At 51.6% G+C, this 18,809-nt stretch overlaps 7 protein-coding genes across 7 annotated transcripts; 4 read left to right on the forward strand and 3 right to left on the reverse strand.

Annotated features, from left to right (window-relative positions):
- Positions 1-389: 389 nt before the first annotated feature.
- PSV08DRAFT_359218 (uncharacterized protein) lies at positions 390-2,803 on the reverse strand (the record flags this gene model as incomplete). Its single annotated transcript, XM_066092981.1, has 2 exons — positions 390-2,663; positions 2,711-2,803. 2 exons carry the CDS (start codon positions 2,801-2,803, stop codon positions 390-392), a joined length of 2,367 nt encoding a protein of 788 aa, XP_065949829.1.
- A 355-nt stretch (positions 2,804-3,158) lies between these two features.
- PSV08DRAFT_268263 (Metallo-dependent phosphatase-like protein) lies at positions 3,159-4,809 on the forward strand. Its single transcript, XM_014228768.2, has 6 exons — positions 3,159-3,429; positions 3,498-3,539; positions 3,590-3,695; positions 3,743-4,276; positions 4,327-4,399; positions 4,452-4,809. Exons 1-6 carry the CDS (start codon positions 3,268-3,270, stop codon positions 4,522-4,524), a joined length of 990 nt encoding a protein of 329 aa, XP_014084243.1. The 5' UTR covers positions 3,159-3,267; the 3' UTR covers positions 4,525-4,809.
- A 1,584-nt stretch (positions 4,810-6,393) lies between these two features.
- On the forward strand, positions 6,394-7,304 carry PSV08DRAFT_243974 (uncharacterized protein; the record flags this gene model as incomplete). The annotated part of the gene is made up of 3 exons (XM_014228767.2): positions 6,394-6,490; positions 6,550-6,991; positions 7,055-7,304. 3 exons carry the CDS (start codon positions 6,394-6,396, stop codon positions 7,302-7,304), a joined length of 789 nt encoding a protein of 262 aa, XP_014084242.2.
- A 262-nt stretch (positions 7,305-7,566) lies between these two features.
- PSV08DRAFT_216248 (uncharacterized protein) lies at positions 7,567-12,751 on the reverse strand (the record flags this gene model as incomplete). Its single annotated transcript, XM_014228766.2, has 5 exons — positions 7,567-8,496; positions 8,547-9,042; positions 9,089-9,724; positions 9,770-12,312; positions 12,373-12,751. The coding sequence occupies 5 exons, from the start codon at positions 12,749-12,751 to the stop codon at positions 7,715-7,717; spliced, it is 4,836 nt and encodes a 1,611-aa protein (XP_014084241.1). The 3' UTR covers positions 7,567-7,714.
- A 408-nt stretch (positions 12,752-13,159) lies between these two features.
- Positions 13,160-15,557, reverse strand: PSV08DRAFT_268286 (glycosyltransferase). The gene is made up of 4 exons (XM_014228765.2): positions 15,111-15,557; positions 14,316-14,995; positions 13,945-14,264; positions 13,160-13,897 (listed from the first exon to the last, which is right to left on the reverse strand). The coding sequence occupies exons 1-4, from the start codon at positions 15,215-15,217 to the stop codon at positions 13,550-13,552; spliced, it is 1,455 nt and encodes a 484-aa protein (XP_014084240.1). The 5' UTR covers positions 15,218-15,557; the 3' UTR covers positions 13,160-13,549.
- Positions 15,558-15,785: 228 nt separating this feature from the next.
- On the forward strand, positions 15,786-16,379 carry PSV08DRAFT_384611 (uncharacterized protein; the record flags this gene model as incomplete). The annotated part of the gene is made up of 2 exons (XM_066093437.1): positions 15,786-15,842; positions 15,980-16,379. 2 exons carry the CDS (start codon positions 15,786-15,788, stop codon positions 16,340-16,342), a joined length of 420 nt encoding a protein of 139 aa, XP_065949830.1. The 3' UTR covers positions 16,343-16,379.
- An 850-nt stretch (positions 16,380-17,229) lies between these two features.
- On the forward strand, positions 17,230-18,439 carry PSV08DRAFT_25831 (3' exoribonuclease family, domain 1-domain-containing protein). Its single transcript, XM_014228763.2, has 2 exons — positions 17,230-17,391; positions 17,540-18,439. Exons 1-2 carry the CDS (start codon positions 17,244-17,246, stop codon positions 18,373-18,375), a joined length of 984 nt encoding a protein of 327 aa, XP_014084238.1. The 5' UTR covers positions 17,230-17,243; the 3' UTR covers positions 18,376-18,439.
- The last annotated feature ends 370 nt before the right edge of the window (positions 18,440-18,809 follow it).

An 18,809-nucleotide genomic window follows, 5' to 3' on the forward strand; every position in this document is an offset into this window, starting at 1 on the left:
CCCCTGTCCTAACAATTTGTACAAGAAGAAGAAGACGCAAAAAAGCAACGTAAAAAAGTTCTATACTACATGAATGCTTGTGCCCCCCTCATTTGCAATTTCCAACCGAGCCTACCACGTGCCCATCGGATATTCAAGAAGAGAGGTCGTGTTGGAGAGAAAATGATCGGAAGAAGCCTCTGTCGGCCGTGGGTATCGTGTGTATGTATGGGTGGGTATCAATTCGTTCCGTGTCGCCTACCCGTGAAAAAAAAACGACCGAAACACCGTCGCTATGCACCATGCTTAAAGCAAGAAAAAACTTTTCCTACCTTGCTCCCAAACCATGCAATGCTATGCAATGTGAAAAATGAAATTCGTTTCTGTCCGACCAAGCCGTGTCATCGTCTTTAGTCCAGTTCCGTTGTGGGACGTCCGGCGAGCAAAGTTGCTGCGATGCGCTTGCGTGCGTCGTCCATGCCGTTAGTGGCGAGCACGAGCTTTGTATCGTCGCCGCGTAGGAGCGTCAGGGCGTTCAGAAGAGTGAAGACGCCGCAATCACTGCCGTTCAGTTGCTGACTGCTGCGCTGGATCGTGCCCTTGGACCACTCCTCGGCAATGTACAAATCACCAAGCTCTTTCTGCAGATATTCATCGAGCTTTTCAATGTACTTCTGGCCGCTGAGACTCATCGAGTCGAGGTATTCGATGGACCGTTTCTGAGGATAAACAGCCAGAAGACGCCAATGTCCCCGGTCACAGATGGGATAGAGAATAAGTTGTGCATCCAGATACTGCTTGCCTTTGAGCTGAAACCGGTTGGACCAACGTGATGTATCCGCAGTGCTGTACCAAAACGATGAGAATGCATGGACAGGAGGAGCTGGTCCACCGCGCTTGTGTTCGAACCCCACTTCCTTCTTCTTAGCGGCTACCAGAATCGAAAGATATTCGTTGACGATGTTGTCATTCAACCAAGCCCTAGGATCGCCATTGAAGAGTTGGGGCAGCAATGTCGCAAAATCCCGGGCGTAGAGCTTCTGGTCGATTACCCACTTGTCGGCCTTGAGTCCATTGCTGGTATTTGCTGCCGCAGTATACAGGGTCTTCATTTCTTCTGGAGATAAGGGTGTGATCAGTGGTTTGGGTGGGGGAGGTGGTGGTGGCGCCAACGCGAGCTTGGTCTTGAAATCGTTGTGGAGATCTTGGACAAGCTCCAGGGATAGTGCTGATTCTTCAAGCGAGTCATCAGAAGTGTCAAAAGTGTCTGGAGGGACGCCATGGAAACCATTATTATTGGCATGACGATCGATTGCTGCAACCTTGGGACTATCGGCCGCTGAAGACTGAGGTGAAGATGGAGCCGTATCAGATGTGACCTGTTGATTGCACTGGAAGTTGTGCCAGACTCCCCGTACGGGACTGGAGTTGATAATCTCTAGCGTAGAATCAAGCATATCGCTGACTTTTTCGTCACAATAGAAAGACTTTGTCCCTGCATGCTTTGCCCATCGTACAGATGGTCTGGGTGGTGCGTCGACAAGAAAGGAGAGGTCGTTAGTGTACTCGAATTCGGTACTAGCGGGTTGGGTGTTGGGTTGGTTAGGCGATGCGTCGATTTTGGGTTGGGCCTCCACTTGCTGCGGTGATGACGAAGCATCCGGCAAATAAGAGAGGTCCTGATCAACAGCCGGGGTGGGGGTGATTTTAGTTAGTTCGGACTCGGCAAAACCTTGATCCGCGGATCTTATTGTTGAAGGTTCCGTTTGTCGAGTGGCTTGAAGACGTCTGTGTTCTGCGCCGAACTGTATCTTGACTAGTTGACGGCGCAGAGGTGTGATAGTGGGAAGTTTGGTTGCGCGGGGTCCGGTGCGTTGTGGGTTCTGAGCTGTTTCCACATGTCTCTTGAAGAGGGATGGGGCTGGTTTCTGGGAAATCTGGTGGGCTGACGATTGCAACTGTGGAGGGCCGCGTGATGACCAGGATGACAATACGGGCTGCGTAGGCCGAACAGGGGAGATGCGGCTAGCGGGCAAACGAATCTGCGGGCTATTCCACGCCACATGCACAGGCGAGCCTGTTTGCGCATTGCGGGGTGGAGTTGACGTGAGTATATCGTCAAAAGAGAAATCTATGCTGATGTCGCCGTCTTCTTCGTCATTGGGTTCGAGTTCGGGTTCGGGCTCGTGGCCAAATGGGCGTGCCTCAAAGCCTGAGCTGATATGCGCGTCTCGCGTTTGTAACGTGGACTGAATGGGTGCGGCGGGTTCGCGATTTTCTTCGGTACTGGCTGTGTGTTTCCGGAATTCTGGCTGTGCGAGAGATGCGTACTTTTGACGTTCATTCTGGCGACGCGCCTGATGCGCACGCACGCGTACTGAAGGTGATGGTGTCTCGGCTTCATCGTCCCCATACCCGGCAGCGACGAAGCGTCTCTTGTTGGAGCCAGAAGAGCTGATGATGGAGATTGCCTTGATTTTTCGCTGGTGCAGAAATCGGTTTGCGATGCGCCTTGGTATATTAAGCAGGTTTGCGACATTCACTGATGCTACGAGTTTGCCGATGATTGTGAGGACAGAGGTTGGCGCAGGTTCGGGCGCGACTTTTTCTGCGATTGAGAGTTCCTCGGGCCAAGCGCCCGGCATACGAAAGGAGGAAGTCGAGGGGGTCATTGTCTGTTGCGCCTGCTATCACTGTGAATCAAGCATTGTGCACAGCTGCAACGACTTACATGCGGCTGGGAAGTGTTGAAGCCATGAGCGGAGTGCAGCCCGTCTGCGGGGGTGATGGAGAGGAAAGCGCTATATGAGCGCTTGTTGGACATTGTCGCTGTTGCCGATCGCGTTGGGAGGCGACGATGTGCAACGGTGACACTGGGGTGGTAGAGTGGAGAAAGGACGAGGTCGCGGATGCTGGGCAGAGCTGGCCGGCAGTAGCGCGAACTGTAGTTCGCGCTAGTGACATTCACGTGACATGCTGTCGAATCAATCGGGGCCTGGAGAAACCATGTTCCAGCGCCGCCCGCCTTGCGTGGATAGAGTGCGTGCGTAGAGTTGATTCACCCTGTATTCCTGTGTTCAAACCCTGTTGCCACGCCTGATACTTGCCTGCACACCCCACAAACCCCTTGAACTCCCTTTCCCACACCCTACCAGTCCACACGCTCTATCGCCCGTACTTGCATCTGCCGCACGTCATTGGTCGAGTTTGAAAGGGAAGAACCCCTCGACAGCTCTACACCACAACACCCGACCACCCCACCTACACCAAACCCGCCGCCCCGCAATCATGGATACCAACATGGAAGACGTCAAGATGCCCGAGCCCATGCAGCTGTCGTCTGCCCCCACGTCTGAGCCGACCACAATTCCCACCCTCGATGGCTGGATTGAGAGCCTTATGAACTGCAAGCAGTTGGCAGAGAGCGACGTGCAGAGACTATGCGACAAGGTATGCGCTGCTCGCTCGCGCTGAAAAATTGTAAAAGGTTGCGTCTTCTGACATCGGTTGTACCACAGGCCCGCGAAGTACTCCAGGATGAGTCGAACGTGCAGCCAGTTGTAGGTGCCATTCTCTGCTGCCACCCCCTTATCTACTCACCATTGTACAGAAATGCCCCGTCACAGTATGCGGTGACATACATGGTCAGTTCCATGACCTGATGGAACTTTTCAAGATTGGTGGTCCCAACCCAGACACGAACTATCTCTTCATGGGTGCGTCCGCTGCCTCACGCGCACTGGCTGTATGCTGATTTCTCCAGGCGACTACGTCGACCGTGGCTACTTTTCCGTCGAGACTGTGACTCTCTTGGTCGCACTCAAGATTCGATACCCCCAGCGTATCACCATCCTCCGTGGTAACCACGAATCTCGTCAAATTACCCAAGTATACGGCTTCTACGACGAGTGCCTCCGCAAGTACGGCAATGCCAATGTTTGGAAATACTTTACAGACTTGTTTGACTACCTGCCCCTCACCGCCTTGATCGACAACCAGATCTTCTGTCTCCATGGCGGTCTCTCTCCCAGTATCGACACGCTCGACAACATCAGGGCGCTTGACCGTATACAAGAGGTGCCTCACGAGGGCCCAATGTGCGATTTGCTTTGGTCCGACCCAGACGACAGGTGCGGTTGGGGAATATCACCTCGTGGTGCCGGATACACTTTTGGACAGGACATCTCGGAGGCATTCAATCACAACAACGGCCTGACGCTCGTGGCACGTGCTCATCAGCTTGTCATGGAAGGATACAACTGGTCGCAAGATAGGAACGTTGTGACTATATTCTCAGGTATGACGCTCTGCTCCAATTTGATGGCTTCAACGGCTTACATGTGACAGCACCAAACTACTGTTACAGATGCGGTAACCAGGCCGCAATCATGGAGATTGACGAGCACCTGAAATACACCTTGTAAGTGTCTGTCGGTTCGTCATATACGACCACTCTCTAACTCCTACTCTAGCTTGCAGTTCGATCCTTGCCCACGAGCGGGCGAGCCTATGGTATCACGAAGGACTCCGGACTACTTCCTCTAAACGAACCCATCTGTGGCTCTTGCTTGCAAATCTAAAGACGGTCGCACTTGGACATGATCCCCAAATACACTATGTACGACTGCGTTTCTGTTGACAAAAGCTGTCCCTGGTTCCGATGCAAGTGCATGACATCACCATGTCCCATCTGCGATAGAACTATGCGGTGTCTACAGGGAAGCTGAAGCAGCCACGCTCGAGTCGCCTGGAGTGCCCGCCATACAATACCTTTAGTTATGCCCTTACCGGTGCAGAGCTAACCAATAATGAAACCTGATTGCGCTTCTTACATCTGTCGAGTGCATTTGATCGTCGTTGTCTTTGTTTTTCTGCCTTGTCAGCTTCAATTGGTCCTTCTTCGTTGATGCTTCGTGATTGTTCGATTTCAGTCTCCATATACAACGGCAGCATTGGCCTTTAAGAGCAGAAGCCGTTTACTAAGAAGTGAATTAGAAGGGCCGATTTCAACCCATGCGAGCAAAGGTACCGACGATTCAGCGCACTTGTAATCGCGAAATACAGCCGGCGAACAATGGGGACGAGTGTCATGCATAGACCAAGTGCTGATATGTGAGATAACCGACCTGGCGGACCAGATGACGCAAGATTCTAGAGTTCGCCTGGAAATACCGTAATCAATTTACAGCTGTCGTCTGAAGTATACGCTGTCTCACTTGACATCACCCTTACCGTTAACAACGCCCCTCGTTTTTTTTTGTCCCCACGCAGTCATGCATCCTAAGCCAAGCCGGCTTCGTCGTGTTTGGCCATGGTAACGGATGCACGTGCCGACCCAAAACGTTCGCTTGGAGATGCCTCCTGGGCGCAAACTCAAGTCTGGTCTGGGACAGCACGGCAATGCAATCCACAATTATCATCACTTAAATGTATGCGCCAACACGGTACTCCTTTTTGCTTGCAAGTGGAATATATGGCATCTACGATCTGAACTTGAACTTCCAAGTTAACCAATGCCACAAATTCTTGCTTGAAGAAACTACTGAAGCAGTCTCACTCAAATATACTATCCATCCGCACGAGTCAGCGCCTCCTTTTTCGATTCAACACTACACGTGCCTGGAAACATGTTCAGATAAATATTTCCCAACAGAACCTCCCTCGGCCGAATCCGCCCCGGTTTGCAGTCTTGGTGGGACCCCTCCCAAGCCCTTGTCGCCGCGCCTGGTAATGCAGTTACGGTTTCCAAACGTGCAAGCTACCCGCTTGGCCCCCACTTATCCTCAAACGACTCAACATATGCCGTGATGGCATTCCGATATGTCCTATGAGGGCAATTGGCAGAAAGGCCAAAAAACCCAATTAGTAATTCCTGTCCTTGAACTTGGCGAACTTCGTTTAGGAGTGGGTGCAACAGTTGCGGCGGCTTGGGTACCCACACTGGTGAGTCTCATAAGGCAGTTGGGCTCAACTTGGACGCCTACCCTCAGGCCACTTTTTCTCTTTGCGTGTTTGAGATGCGGGTTTGGCAGGAGGTGAGGATGGAGATTCGTGTGTGGGAAAGAGAGGTTGCGCGGCTGATTCAGGCGAATGTGGACGAAGAGAAACGGGGCGAAGGAAAGTGGAGGTTGGTGTATATACATATATCAGGCAAATAGTCTTGTCAGCCTCGTTTTTGTTGTCTCTTTGTTGCCAGTCTTCTTCGCACCTTTTTCTCTTCGCATCACTCTTTTCTTCTTGTTTGACCTGCGCTAGTCGTAGAAACGGTCGCTATATAATACCTTACTTTTTTACCATCTCTCTTGCCTGATTTGAGGACTAACCGTTGAACGGTTTTTTTTGCGGTCCGATTTCGATACCCTCGATACACATATTTGTAAAGCATCCGAGTTTTATTTGAGTATTCAATACAAAATGAAGGGCTTCGTACTGTCTCTGGTCTTTGCTGCCACAGCGGCTGCGCTTCCTGGCGCATCGTTCAGGACGGCTGGCAAACTGCCAGCTATCAAGAGTACGTCTTCATACTTTCCTGTTCCAATTGAGATTCTCATTTCCTAACACTCCACCAAGGAAACCCTCTCCGCCGCGCTAGCCAGATAATTCCCGTCGTTGTTGGCGGTCCCCAAGACACATTTGTCCCCAATTCCATCACTGCCGCTGTGGGCGACATTGTGCAATTCCAATTCTCAAACGGCAACCACACCGTCACCCAGTCCACCGCTGATACCGCATGCACGCCCATGGATGGTGGTATACACAGCGGCCACATTCCCTTTGAGGATGGGCAAACCGAAGTCGGAACTTTCAATATGCCCATTACAAGCACTGAGCCCATGTTCTTGTACTGTGCAACGGGCCCGCATTGCCAGCTCGGTCAGGTTATGATGATTAACCCGTCTAATGCGACGCAGTTGGCTGAGTACACAAAGAAGAGCCAGCAGAGCAGTGCCAGTGTTGATGGTACGGATGTTGTGGGTGGAACGCCGGGCAAGTTGGCTTTGGAGGCTGCTGCGTAAGTGGAACACTATCACCCATAGAATATATTTCTGAGCTTGAACTGATTTTTTATGTGCAGTTTTGTACCTGCTCCCCCTGAGGAGGAGGGCGCTGGTGGTCCACCTCCTGCTGAGGCACCACCCGCTGCTGAGGCACCTGCTGCTGAAGCTCCCGCTGAGTCTCCCGCTCCAGAAGCACCAGCGGCAGAGGCACCAGCGGCAGAGGCACCAGCGCCAGAAGCGCCCGCAGCAGAGACTCCTGCAGTAGCAGCACCAGCCACAATAGTCGTTCACCCCGCTAAAAGGGGGTTTCCCGGTCGCATGAACTAAGCATATGAAGGTGACAAGGTAGAACACGGGATATCAAACATGGAACACGGCAGTACGTAAGCTTGTAGACAAGCTGGGGGTTGAGAGAAATTTTCAGAATACGTATATATTTGTGCGAGAAATAAAAGATTCGACAACATTTAGCCCCTTTTTTTTCTTCTTTTTTTCTTTCATTCATTGATCCTGGTTAACATGCAAGGCTTCAAAGTCGTGGAAGGATCAGGTAGTTGTTCGAAGGGAGAAAAAAAAGGGGGGGCAGGTTTTGCAGAGAGGATAATGTGCCGTGCGTATCAATTACATACTTCTCCAGTAACATCAACAAGCCGTCTAGTACTACACAACTCGTAACATGGAATCATCTACTCTAGCAACACCCCCAGTACCAACTATTTGAGAGAGAAACAAAATGTCTAATCATCTTTCCCCTCAGCCTTCTTCTTCTGCTCGGCCTCTTCCTCTTCATCGTCTTCATCATCTTCGTCAGTCTCCTCACTAGCCCCATTCTTCTCTCCATCATCCTTCGTCCCAATCGCAGCATCTACCTCCCGTTTCTCGGCCGGGGGCACAGGACTCTTCGCAGCAGCCCTCTCATCCTTACTTGGCCTTGGGCGCGCCGGCTTACCAGCCTCTTCAGGGAACAGCTCAGCGAAGAAGTTCGGCTGGAAGCGATTGATGCGTTTCCACGTCTCATGCCAGAGTTCCTCGCGGTCTGGGTTTTCGTCAGGCGGAGCAAGGTAGCCTCCACTGCTTAGAACAAGGAGCATGTTCTTGAGGTTCTCGGCTACAGCTTCTTCCATGTCACCTTGACCGCTGTTGCCTAGGCGGTCCATGATGCTGACAATGGTGATCCAAAGTTCCTCAAACAGACCTTTTTCTCCTTTCTCGCCTAGGCCGTCCAGGAGGACCAGGTAGTGTAGGAAAACTTTGCTGAGAAGGGTGGCTGCACGGACGCGCGTTTCGCTCATACCGAGAGGATCGGATTGGTACACTTCTGGTTTAAGGAGTTGAGTGATGAGCGGGATGAGCACTTCGCTGAAGATGGAAGTCCATTCCTTGTGGTCAGGAGAGGCAAGATCAGCGGACAGGAGAGTGCGCTGGAGCGAGACAAAAGCTTGTTGGCGGATGGAACGACAAGGGTTCAGACATTGGTGCGCGAGCGTCTTCAGAATAGGAGACCAGTATGCTGTCCATGCTGCAACGTTGTTAGCATCCGTATGTGTAAATTTCAATCCATCAATTTACCTTTAGTAGTCTCGAGATGAGATTGCTCGATAAAGTTTGGTACTCGACTGGACAACTGGAAGACGATGCTCATAGCAGTACTGCCTCGTACAACAATCTCACTGTTCTCCGGCTTTTTGAGCTTTTGTCCCTTGTTGCGCCGCACTGCTTGGTCATACAGCTGCTCCTCCCGTGCGCCCACTTGAGCAGCAGTTGCAAACTCATTGAGGAGCGCAATTGCAGCTTCATAGTTGTCTGCAGTAATGCCTGGCTGTGGCGATGTAGCTAGGTCCTCTACAAGCAAAAAGACATCTCCAGCGGCATCAGGTACATTAGCTAACCTGTTAAGAATGGTCCAGAAGTCTGGTGAGCCTGCAAGCTCACTGCGAAGCGCATTGGGCCCCTTGCAGCAATCGCTCAAGCCCTTGAGGATTGGTTGTGCACACTCCTGCAGCAGTGAATCGTTGAAGCTTGAGAAAGTGTGCATGAGAACTGGCGCCCGAATGAAGTCATAGTCCTAATCATATTAGAAGACTCAGAATATCTTGCGTGTTGATACTCACATTGCTAGCCTTGAGCAGGCTCAGGAGATAGTATGATGACCGGGCGACTACCACATAATGATGCTTAGTAGCATCTCGAATAACCGATGCCAGCGCATCGATCACATCCTTTGCAAGGTCTCTGACAGTCTCTTCGTCACGTAGGGCCAATACAGTGGCCAGCTCAAGAACAAAGACCAAGCTGGGGTCATAAAGGGGACCCTTGCCTTTCTGCCGAGGACCAGGTGTTCGTGGACTTGCACCTGGAATTTCAGGCTTCACCACAATGACGGTTGGCGACCCATCTTCGGGCAGGTGCCGAAGTAATGAATCAAGTAGCGACCTGAGAGAATCTATGGGTAGCTGACTAATGTTTGCAAGGATGTCTTCGAAGTGGCACTCCTTCACCGTATCTACAGTGCAAAGTGTGTATTCTATCTCCTGGTCCGATGGCTCTGGCGGCTCATCATTAGCGAAGCTGGAAACATAAGACGTCAAAGCTGAGAATATTCCAGTATCGGCGGGACGCTCAGCACGGTCAATGACTTGGGCTGGGTTCTGGAGGGGTATCGGTGCTAAGGCAAGGGTTTTCTGGAAGGAAAGGAAGTAAGGTGGTATCAACGAGTTGACGAAGAGGTTGACCATGATGCGAATGAGCTATCGATGTTAGCGACATCCTGATTGCACAAACATGAGACTTACATGTTCCCATCCTCCTCTTATCGATGCTTCATTGCCTTTGATGACCTGGAACAGCACGACAGTTGCTAATTGCGCTCGGGCATCGCGACCAAAGCGGACAGCAGTCTCGCTGACCATGACACTCTTCTTGTCGGCCTGAACCTCAGTGTTCAATGAAGTGCTCGGGGGCACATCAGGCGCCAATGTGCTTATGTATGAAAGGCACGAGATGATGCGGTCCAGAGCATCAGTAAGCCCGTATTTCGCTGCAATCTGAGCGCATTGGTCAAAGCCTTGCACAACACGTGAGAAAACCGCGTCGTCGGTAGCGGACATGAAGACATATGCCAGTGTTGCTACAATGGGTTTCCAAGTAGCAGCAAACATGTCTGCATCGAAAATGTTGGTTTCACAGATGACAATATCTGATGTTGACTGGCACTTGACGAGCAGCTCTTTCCATGCATGCTCGTAGGCGTTTCGGTCGCTATGCTCCTCAGGCAGGATGATTTCACGGTTCTTGATAGACTCATAGATTTTCTCCAAGAAATCTGCGTCAAAGTCCTTTCCGTCATTGACACCCCGTACGTTTCTCCTAAAGTCTTCCAGTTGCATTCGCTTTTGCTTCATGTTGGGATTATGCTGGTCGGTATTCAACATGATGACTGCGTATGTGAGAATGTAGATAGCGTCGCCGTTGACAATACCTTCAGGTTTCGCCATTTTGAAGTATTTTTCAGAGAACTCTGTGAGAATTCTTTCAATCAGTGCAGATTCTCCAGGAAGACGGAAAGCGTGTAGAAGTTGGCGGAGCGCTTCGTCAATGCGCTGCCCAGTGAAGTCGAACAAGTCGATAAAGGCGCTAAGTATCGCTTCATTTCCTTTTTTCGATATGAACTCTCCGAGAACTTTCTTATCAACTCTCGTTGTGCCTTTGACGAATTCAGCAATGCATTTGGGATCATCAGGGTCGGATATAACGCCTTGTGACGCTAGGTACGCGATGCCAGCTTTGGGCTTCTCGTTGAACTTGGTTGCACCCTTAATGATGACGGCCTTGCGTGCTCGCTGCTCACGAAGCGATTCGACACTAGGATAACCTTCAGTCACTGGCTCGTCGTCCAAACGATCGGCCATGGATTGCACAAAACCGAGGAGTGCATCTAAGCAGAGAGGTGGTACATTGACAGTACTCCAGGTTGCGGAGTCTGGGAAGGCGTTCCGCGAGAGAAGTCCCACAATGTCCATACAGACATCACCACGGTCAATCTCGCAATCATAGTTGACAAACAGCTCTGCCATGTATGACGATATCCGAACTAAGCCGCCCAGGTTTTCCACCATGGCTTCTCGGGCATCGGGTTTTCGGACGCCTCCCTCCAAACCCAGCTTTTGTCGATCTTTAACAGGTACTGGGGTCGAACGGCCACTGGTGCTGTTTTGTTGTGGCGGTTGCTTTATGAGACTCGGCGCTTGTGGAACACCTTCGTATAATGAAGGTTCAATACCAGGCTCTACTGGTATCTCCACCCTTGGAAAGAGACAAGCCACTAGGTAAGAGAGGTAAAGCTCTTGTTGCAGCTTGAGCACATTCCTACATGTTGCCAACAAGGTGCCAGCAACTCGCAATGACTCGTTCAGAATCGCCATGTTGTCCGACCTGACCAGTTGGAAAATGTGCCGACACAGGGTATCCTTGGCCAAGTTTGCAAGACTAGGATGACTTGCGATTGAGGGTCCAGCCACTTCGAGTGCAACATCGACAATGCGCAACGCCATGACACGCATGGTATCGGTATGCTGTCGGTCGTGCGGGTCCAGTAGATCGACCAGTACTCGAAACAGTTCTCTTATAGATGGCAACGAGTATGGCTTGATCTCGACAGCAGACTTAGACTCTCCGTCTGCAGCTGTGGCAGGAAGATCGAGAGTACTACTTGCTGGGTTTGCGGTACTTTCGTTATCTTCTTGACCCTTTTCAGGGTCGCTCGAAAGCTGTAGTGCTTCAACCTTGTGCTGTGCAGCATCGCCTCCGCCATCTGCTGTTGGATCCATCCGTAGGCCATCCTGCTCGTCTTTGCCTTCGAGCTCTTCGTCCATGGCCTGCAGTTCATCTGGCGACTCAACCTCGAGGGTCTTCAATCTCCTGAATATAACCTGACACATGGAAACCATGGCCACCTCGGCGGATCGTCGCAGCACCTCGGAGAGTCGTGCCTGACAGCACATGCTCAAGCCGGTTTCCATCATCTCGCATACGCTCTCGTCGCCGAGTACCTCTCCCCCACGGCCCGATATCATGACTTCCATTAACCTGAGGATGCGGAGCAAGACGATTTCGTCTGCTGCAGAGTCGGTAGCTTCGAAACGGCAATGTGTAATAGCAGAAGAGAGCTGCTGCATAGCTTCTGGTAGGCGTGGAGAATCGTGCCCAATGATGCCATACGATAGAAACTTTGTAATGGCAATCAGGGCGAGTGAGGTAATGGGCGCAGATGTGGAAGACGAACGGATAACTTGTAGGAAGGGGTGAAGCATAGAGGGCGTATCGAATGTCCGGATATCTGGCGTGGTAGCATTAGTATAGCTCTGGTATGGAACGCATTGTGAACAATGTTCCCTACTTTTACAGCCCTTGAGATCATTCCTTAGGCGCGCAAATGCAGACATGAGGGGGTTGTCTTGCATGCTCTTGCCCTTCTTCCCCCGCAATCCCCATCTGCTCGGAACAGCCTCCTCTTGCTCTCCTGCACTCACAATGCCCTGTCCTGTTCGATCGCGCCGCTGTACAGTTGGAGCCTTGTTAGAGGAGCTCCCCAATATCGCCGCGACTGAGGAATGCGCCCAGCGGGCATGCTTTCGCATAGCCGACGTGACGGTGATACATTCTGTCACAACGAGAGCTACTGGGTTGACTGCGACGGTAATGGGGCGGGGGTCCAGGCTTGCGATCGTCTCTTGGAGGGTTGACGCGCAATTGTCGTCGCCGTCGATGCTCGACATGGTGCTGGAAAGCTGGTGTGTAGTTGCGTAAGTGGTGGGGAAAGTATTGCGCGCGACACCGTGTCGTTATACTGGCGGGCACATGGACAGCTTTATGCTACGTTCAGTTGATTGGAAAGATGACACGCATTCTTCCAACTCTTTGCTGTTGCCTGAAAAAAAAGGTAGACGTACTCCAAACCTGTCGAGTGCAATTAGGAGTCGTCTACTGACAATGTGTCCGTAAGTACTAGGCAACTGGCAAATGGTCTCTTTGGTGATCTGGCGGATTAGCTCTAGTACGCAGCGGAGTTTCGGAGGTGCTGAGACGCAACGCTGATCGTGCCAGGGTCCAAAGCAAACACCCATCATACGTAGGGCGAAGTACCACCCGAACAAACACCAGTTGGAAACGACACATGACCGACTCGAGATGGTGTCAAATATTATTACAGATGAATAAGCTGCTAATTCTACTACTGAAACCCCCCTAGCGCCTTGTGATGCAATAATTGCTGTCTAATGTATGCAACCCTTCAAACTGGTTGTCCAACGCCCGCCACAAGAGAGAGCGACAGGCTCTGATTCCTATAAGCAAATCCAGCTCAACATTGACACACTACATGCTGGTGTTATTGGGTCCCAGCCAAAGCACGCAGTGAGTCGAGAGAAACCAACGCTCCAGATGCGCGCTCTCAGTCTACCCAAGTCGTTACTGTCGTTGCCGTACTCGCGCATCCCCACTGCACGCACGAAGCTGCATCAATAAAAAGAAGTCCAAGTCTTGTAGCCCCTCACATTATGCATGTACTGTAGATACTACGACTTGCCCTCCTTCTTCTCGGCTGGCTTCTCTTCTTTGGCTTCTTCCTTCTTCTTCTCCTCTGGCTGCTTGTCCTTCTGCTCCCCTTCCTTGGCCTCGCTCTTTGCTTTTTGAATCAGCTCCTGAACTGCGGCCTTCTCTTTCGCCCAGTCGCCCTTCTTTTCGTCGAAAGACTCTTTGATCTTAGCTTCCTTAGCCTTCTTAGCTTCTTCTTCGGCCTCTTTCGCCTTGCGTTCCTTTTCCATTTCTTCCATGTGACGAATGTCGTCGACGCTAGGCTCGTAAAGATGCCAGATGGTATAGTGGGGAAGACCGACGACTGAGAACTTCATGCGTTTGGCCATCTGCAATATATTAGCTTCGTCGCACAAGAAGAGGCTGAATGTTTTACCTTGCCGAATCCTTCAGTCTCGGCGTGCTTCTCGAAACTGAATGCGGGGAAGTGGCAACCAGCGCGGAATACCTTTGCTTTTGCAAGAATACTGACACCACCAACACCGTCAATTTCCATTTCCATGTCTGGGTCACCATAGGGGTCGCGAAGGTATGCCAAATGTGGGCGCCAGGTCGCGTACTCTGCGTAACCTTCTACAATGACGGCGTCCTCGTCGAGCGTATCTGCAAGAGCAAGCGCAGTCTCAGACTCTTGCCACGAGTTCAGATCGTATGGTTGTTCTCCGCCAAGCCAGTCTGGGAGCGGTCGCCAGACATCTAAACGGTATGTTAGCAATGAACACCTCTGCCAGATGAACTGAAACATACTAGGTACAATAACATCTTTGTTGTGGCGCATGAGATCCTCCAAGATGGTGAACGGAGCAGTCTCTACGTCCACGTCTCTCCAGTATACCCAGCTGTGTGTCGGCCGTAAAGCAGCACTCAGGAGCCAGTTGCGGGCTTGCGCCATTGACTTTCGACGGCTAGCCTGTGCAGCGAAACCGTGGCGGCTCTCAACATCTTGGTTGACCTTTTGTCCAAAGTCCTTTTCCATGATTGAAATCTCTCCGAATTGTTGCTTTGGGTCCGGGTCGGCCTGCAGTTCCTTCAACTTTTCCGTTAGGAGCGAAATTGTGTTGTCCTTGGAATCTCCAACGAGAAACGCCAAGTCAATGAGATTGTGTGGGTATGTGAGGTTCTTGAGGTGGCTGAAGAACATGGGCAGATGTGGGGATGCATCTCGCAATGGGGCGCAGAGAAGTATCCGCTCCTCCCTCTCCCATCCTCTTGCGGTACCCTGGACATTGTTCAGGTCGTAGTATCGTACCGTCTCGAGTTGCGAATCGTCGCTCGAAGTGATGAGGCTCAGGGGTCCGGAGCCCAAATTTGGTCGCAGGTTGGGAAAAAAGAAGAAGAGGGCTGTAAAGAAAAGCGAGCCCACAAGCAGCAGGCGCTGTATCAACGTCCTTCGCCGTCTTAGAGCAGGCTGTGACCGCGGCTGAAATCTAGAAACGTAATCAAAGTCAGGACGTTGTGTGGCCAGAGTCGTGGGGGTAAAGGAGGTATGATGCAGCGGTAGTGCGCTGGGGCTGCGCTGCGCATTGCGGTGTATAGACGTACTTATGAGGCTGTATGGAAAAAGTACCTCCCCCTTGGGAGGGATATGCCCCGTTGGAAAACGCATGGCGATGCATTTTCCCTTTTGACGTTGAGTATGAAGGAAGCATTCGTGGAAGACGGGCACCAGATAGTACGGATGGGTCCCTTTGAAACCCTGGTCAGCTAAGACCTCCCAGACTACACGGCTGCGCCACGGAACAATGATGCTCTGTTCTCCCCTATCCTGTCAGGGGAGAGGTGTAGTCGGCCGTGGTGATTGCGACGAGAGGAGAGTGGGTTGTTGGATCAATCGAGGGCTCGCGCGTCTTTGGTATCTTGTGGTAGGTCTTGGCCTAGGATCAACTCGCCAAGGCCACGTTAAAGTTTAGTCGTACTAATGTCGATAGTCCGCAGCTGCTGACAGTGATCGCACCAGACTATCGATGCGATGCGCGTGCCCGGCGAGATGCAAGACGTTTTGTTCGCTGCGTTTCGGACACTTTGCAACTGTTCGGGGGCGTGAAGCTAAGCCAAGCTGACTAGTAGTAGTACGTATGGCCGTTTCAGAGCAATGATACGCAGGCGTACGTATTCGCCGGAAATTCAGCGGAGAAGACACGGCATGCCATTCTGCACAGCACCCTGCCTCACCATCCATGCAGCCCTGATTGCCAGGCTGTCGGTTACGCCTGTACCATGTGCTTAATTGTCGTAGCCAATGGAAGCTTTATTGTCACCACCAGCGCGCTGACGGTATGCCCTCGAAAGCCATTGTGAAGGCCAACCACGGGCGTGTCCTTAATGAATAAAACACGGACACAGAGAGGAGTGTCTGATTTGGGCAAGTGTAAATCATAGGATTTGCAACTATCTAACTGCATCTACTCAAGCTACCGACGCCGCCACCCCCCCAGCATGCCGCCATTCCACCCTCGGTGCTACTCGCGGACCGGACATGCGAAGCTGTGGGTGTTATTACAAAAAGTGATCTGAGCGCTGTTAGCAGTGCTCAAGCTGTAATTTCGCAAAACTTTCAGAGTATGCAATATGCTCAGACAGCCGTGTTTAATCATCCCCTGTCACCTGGCCTCTGGTTGCGGCAGCCCAAGACGGATTGCCACGACTTTCAGCACAAAGACCACAATTACGCGGCGCTGGACGAGCCAACATTGCAACTCCACAACCCGTCATTCCAGCCGAAGCTGGTAGAGTGCGGGAGGGTGACCCGGCAACAGATGTCATTGAATGGATAGACTAGTTTTCTTCCTGGCGAAAGAAGAGAAAGGTGAAGTACTTACCACTGAGGGGGTGCAAGATAAAAGATATGCTGTAGTCTATTTGAAACGTCAGCAACGTCCATTGGAAGCATTGGTTGAACAAGATAGAAATCAAGTCATATCAGACAAAGGTAAGCGGTATATAATTTCCACATTGTAGTTCGGAAGCAGAACTGAAATAATACGTTCATCACAAAAAAAATTAGAGGGATGCAGAGCTCGACTTACCAAATGTTAGTGCCTGGCCTTGCTGGCTACACCAGGTCAAGGCAGTGAGAATGCGCTCATAGGCAGTGCCACAGTGTGTCCAGACGAGCCACCTCTTGCGTTAGACGGCGAAGACCTCCGGTGACGCATGCCGAAATAGCAGCTTGTGCTCAGCGAAGGCCTCGACATCCCACTGGCCCCATGCTTATATCCGTATGCGCAGACCTTCCTAGGGGAATACGACAGCGGCAGCTCAGGTGCATTACCAGCATGTTGCTAATACATCTATCTTGGTGACTGGGCACCATTGCGAGATGTGGTTGCTATCGCATCTGAATTGAGTCAGCCAAAGTCGCAAAGCTTGCCGTGAAACCAGAAGCTGATAAGGACGAGATCAGAGGGTGGTGCATGTGTTCAAAGCTCATTTGAGATCACAAGAACGTATTTCAAGGGTATCAATCATGGAAGATCGGATAGAAAGAAAGTGTGGTGGTAACGTACCTTGAATGCCGAAGTGTGGTAAGGAAAGAAAGTTGGCCTGGACGCGAAGGAAAATTGAGCTTGAGGAACGAACTCTTGGCGGATCTGCAGCTTAGTCATGCATAATTTGCGCGTCTACCGCCATGAGATCATCCACATTTCTAGCAGCACAAACATCCTCTCCCACACAATGGCTATGAATATTGACAGACGGAGAAATAATGCGCCCAGTGGTGGAACAAGTGCTCCTGTATTTGCGCGCACCATCAGAGAGCCGCAATATGTCGAAAAGTTGAGACCGACAAGATCAAGAGGCCTAAATGAGCTTCGCAGGATCTGTGAGTTGCTAGTTTACCTATCGGCGCTTCTACGAGCAGCTTGTTCGCTCGATCTGGATGTCATTGCTTACAATGAACTGTCGACAAGCTTTGCACGGCTCCAGGATGCGCTGGTATCCGCATTCTATCTGCTAATACTCAAGTATAGTCCTCCAAACGTCCATCATACCCTCTGCGTCCGGCTCCGCTTACCTTGAGATACCGTCGTCTTCGGCTGCGAACCATTCTAGCCTCATCGCACCAACCTCATCACTTAAGATAACGGCCTCAATACAAGGTCCAAAGCCCCTCCCCCGCAGCGCGCCCTTTAGCCCTTCGCTTCTCCTTACGACTACTGTGAAATTTGCACCGTTTGCAACACGGCATAGGCGGGGCTATCTACGCGACGCAACAGAACGCGACTTGGGCGTGCATCTGGAGACAGCACTACGAGGCGTCATCATTGGTGAGAGATGGCCCAAGAGTGGCGTGGAAGTTGTGGTCACAATTCTTGAGGGTGATGAAGATGGCTGGTGGGGTGATTTGGCAAGCGGGGGAAGTGCGGCAGGAAGTGGATGGGGGCTCTTGAACGTTTTGGCAGGCTGCATCACGGTTGCCAGTGCTGCGATAACAGACGCAGGAATTGATTGCGTGGATGTAGTATGTGGAGGAGTGGCTGCCATTGTACGAAATCCGTCGTCGAAAAACGAGCAAGAGCTGCTTAGGATTCTGGACCCATGTCCTGCGGAACACAAGGAAGTGGTTGCAGCGTGCGTAGTGGGCTACTTGGCTTCAAGAGACGAGATCACGGAGATGTGGATGAAGGGAGACGTTGGTGCAGAACCAGATGCGCTCATTGAGGGAGCTACACACGCGGCTGTGGGCAGCCTCGCGGTAGTCAAGGAGGTATTGCTCGAGGCAGTTCAGGCCAAGTTTCAAAAGCAAGTCGAGGGCGGCGAGAGCGGCGTGAAGAGAAAGGCGCAGGACGTGGACATGAGTGGATGACGAGCGCCTGGGCGTGCTGTGTTGCCAGGTGTGTGAGCGCGCGCCAATAGACCCGTCGAGCAGCTAGCGGAAGCCCTTTTTGCATGAAACTGGATTCCAACGGCCCCAACAGCCGGTGGACAGGTTTCTCAAAGGTCAAGCGCATGGTGCGAACTAAGAAGCTGCACAAGCGTCCCACATGGAGCAATGGACCGTTTGAGTGCCATGGCTAGCTCGACCAACAGCAAGGTTCCGATGGCGGGGGTCATGAATAGAATTGCGCGGGAATGTGAAATGTTGATGGCAGCGCGCTGTTGTGCAGACAGTGCTGTAGATTGCAGCTCGTAGCCATTGGTAAGCCGATGGACAGGAGAACGAGTGGCTGGGGATGCATGGAGAGTGGCGTCACAGTGACTCGGACTTGTTACATACTGGGGGCGCACGGCTGGCAGGAT

This window comes from Bipolaris maydis (assembly GCF_028858645.1).
Source record: "Bipolaris maydis strain C4 unplaced genomic scaffold PSV08scaffold_2, whole genome shotgun sequence".
NCBI lineage: Eukaryota > Fungi > Ascomycota > Dothideomycetes > Pleosporales > Pleosporaceae > Bipolaris > Bipolaris maydis.

Coding starts and splice junctions, on each gene's coding strand:
- PSV08DRAFT_268263 (XM_014228768.2), top strand. CDS start 3,268: ATGGATACCAACATGGAAGACGTCAAGATGCCCGAGCCCATGCAGCTG. Junction 3,430..3,497: donor TGCAGAGACTATGCGACAAG/GTATGCGCTGCT, acceptor GTTGTACCACAG/GCCCGCGAAGTACTCCAGGA. Junction 3,696..3,742: donor CACGAACTATCTCTTCATGG/GTGCGTCCGCTG, acceptor TGATTTCTCCAG/GCGACTACGTCGACCGTGGC.
- PSV08DRAFT_268286 (XM_014228765.2), bottom strand. CDS start 15,217: ATGCTTCCTTCATACTCAACGTCAAAAGGGAAAATGCATCGCCATGCG. Junction 14,996..15,110: donor TTTTCCATACAGCCTCATAA/GTACGTCTATAC, acceptor TTACGTTTCTAG/ATTTCAGCCGCGGTCACAGC. Junction 13,898..13,944: donor AGACTGAAGGATTCGGCAAG/GTAAAACATTCA, acceptor AATATATTGCAG/ATGGCCAAACGCATGAAGTT.
- PSV08DRAFT_25831 (XM_014228763.2), top strand. CDS start 17,244: ATGGCTATGAATATTGACAGACGGAGAAATAATGCGCCCAGTGGTGGA. Junction 17,392..17,539: donor AAATGAGCTTCGCAGGATCT/GTGAGTTGCTAG, acceptor ACTCAAGTATAG/TCCTCCAAACGTCCATCATA.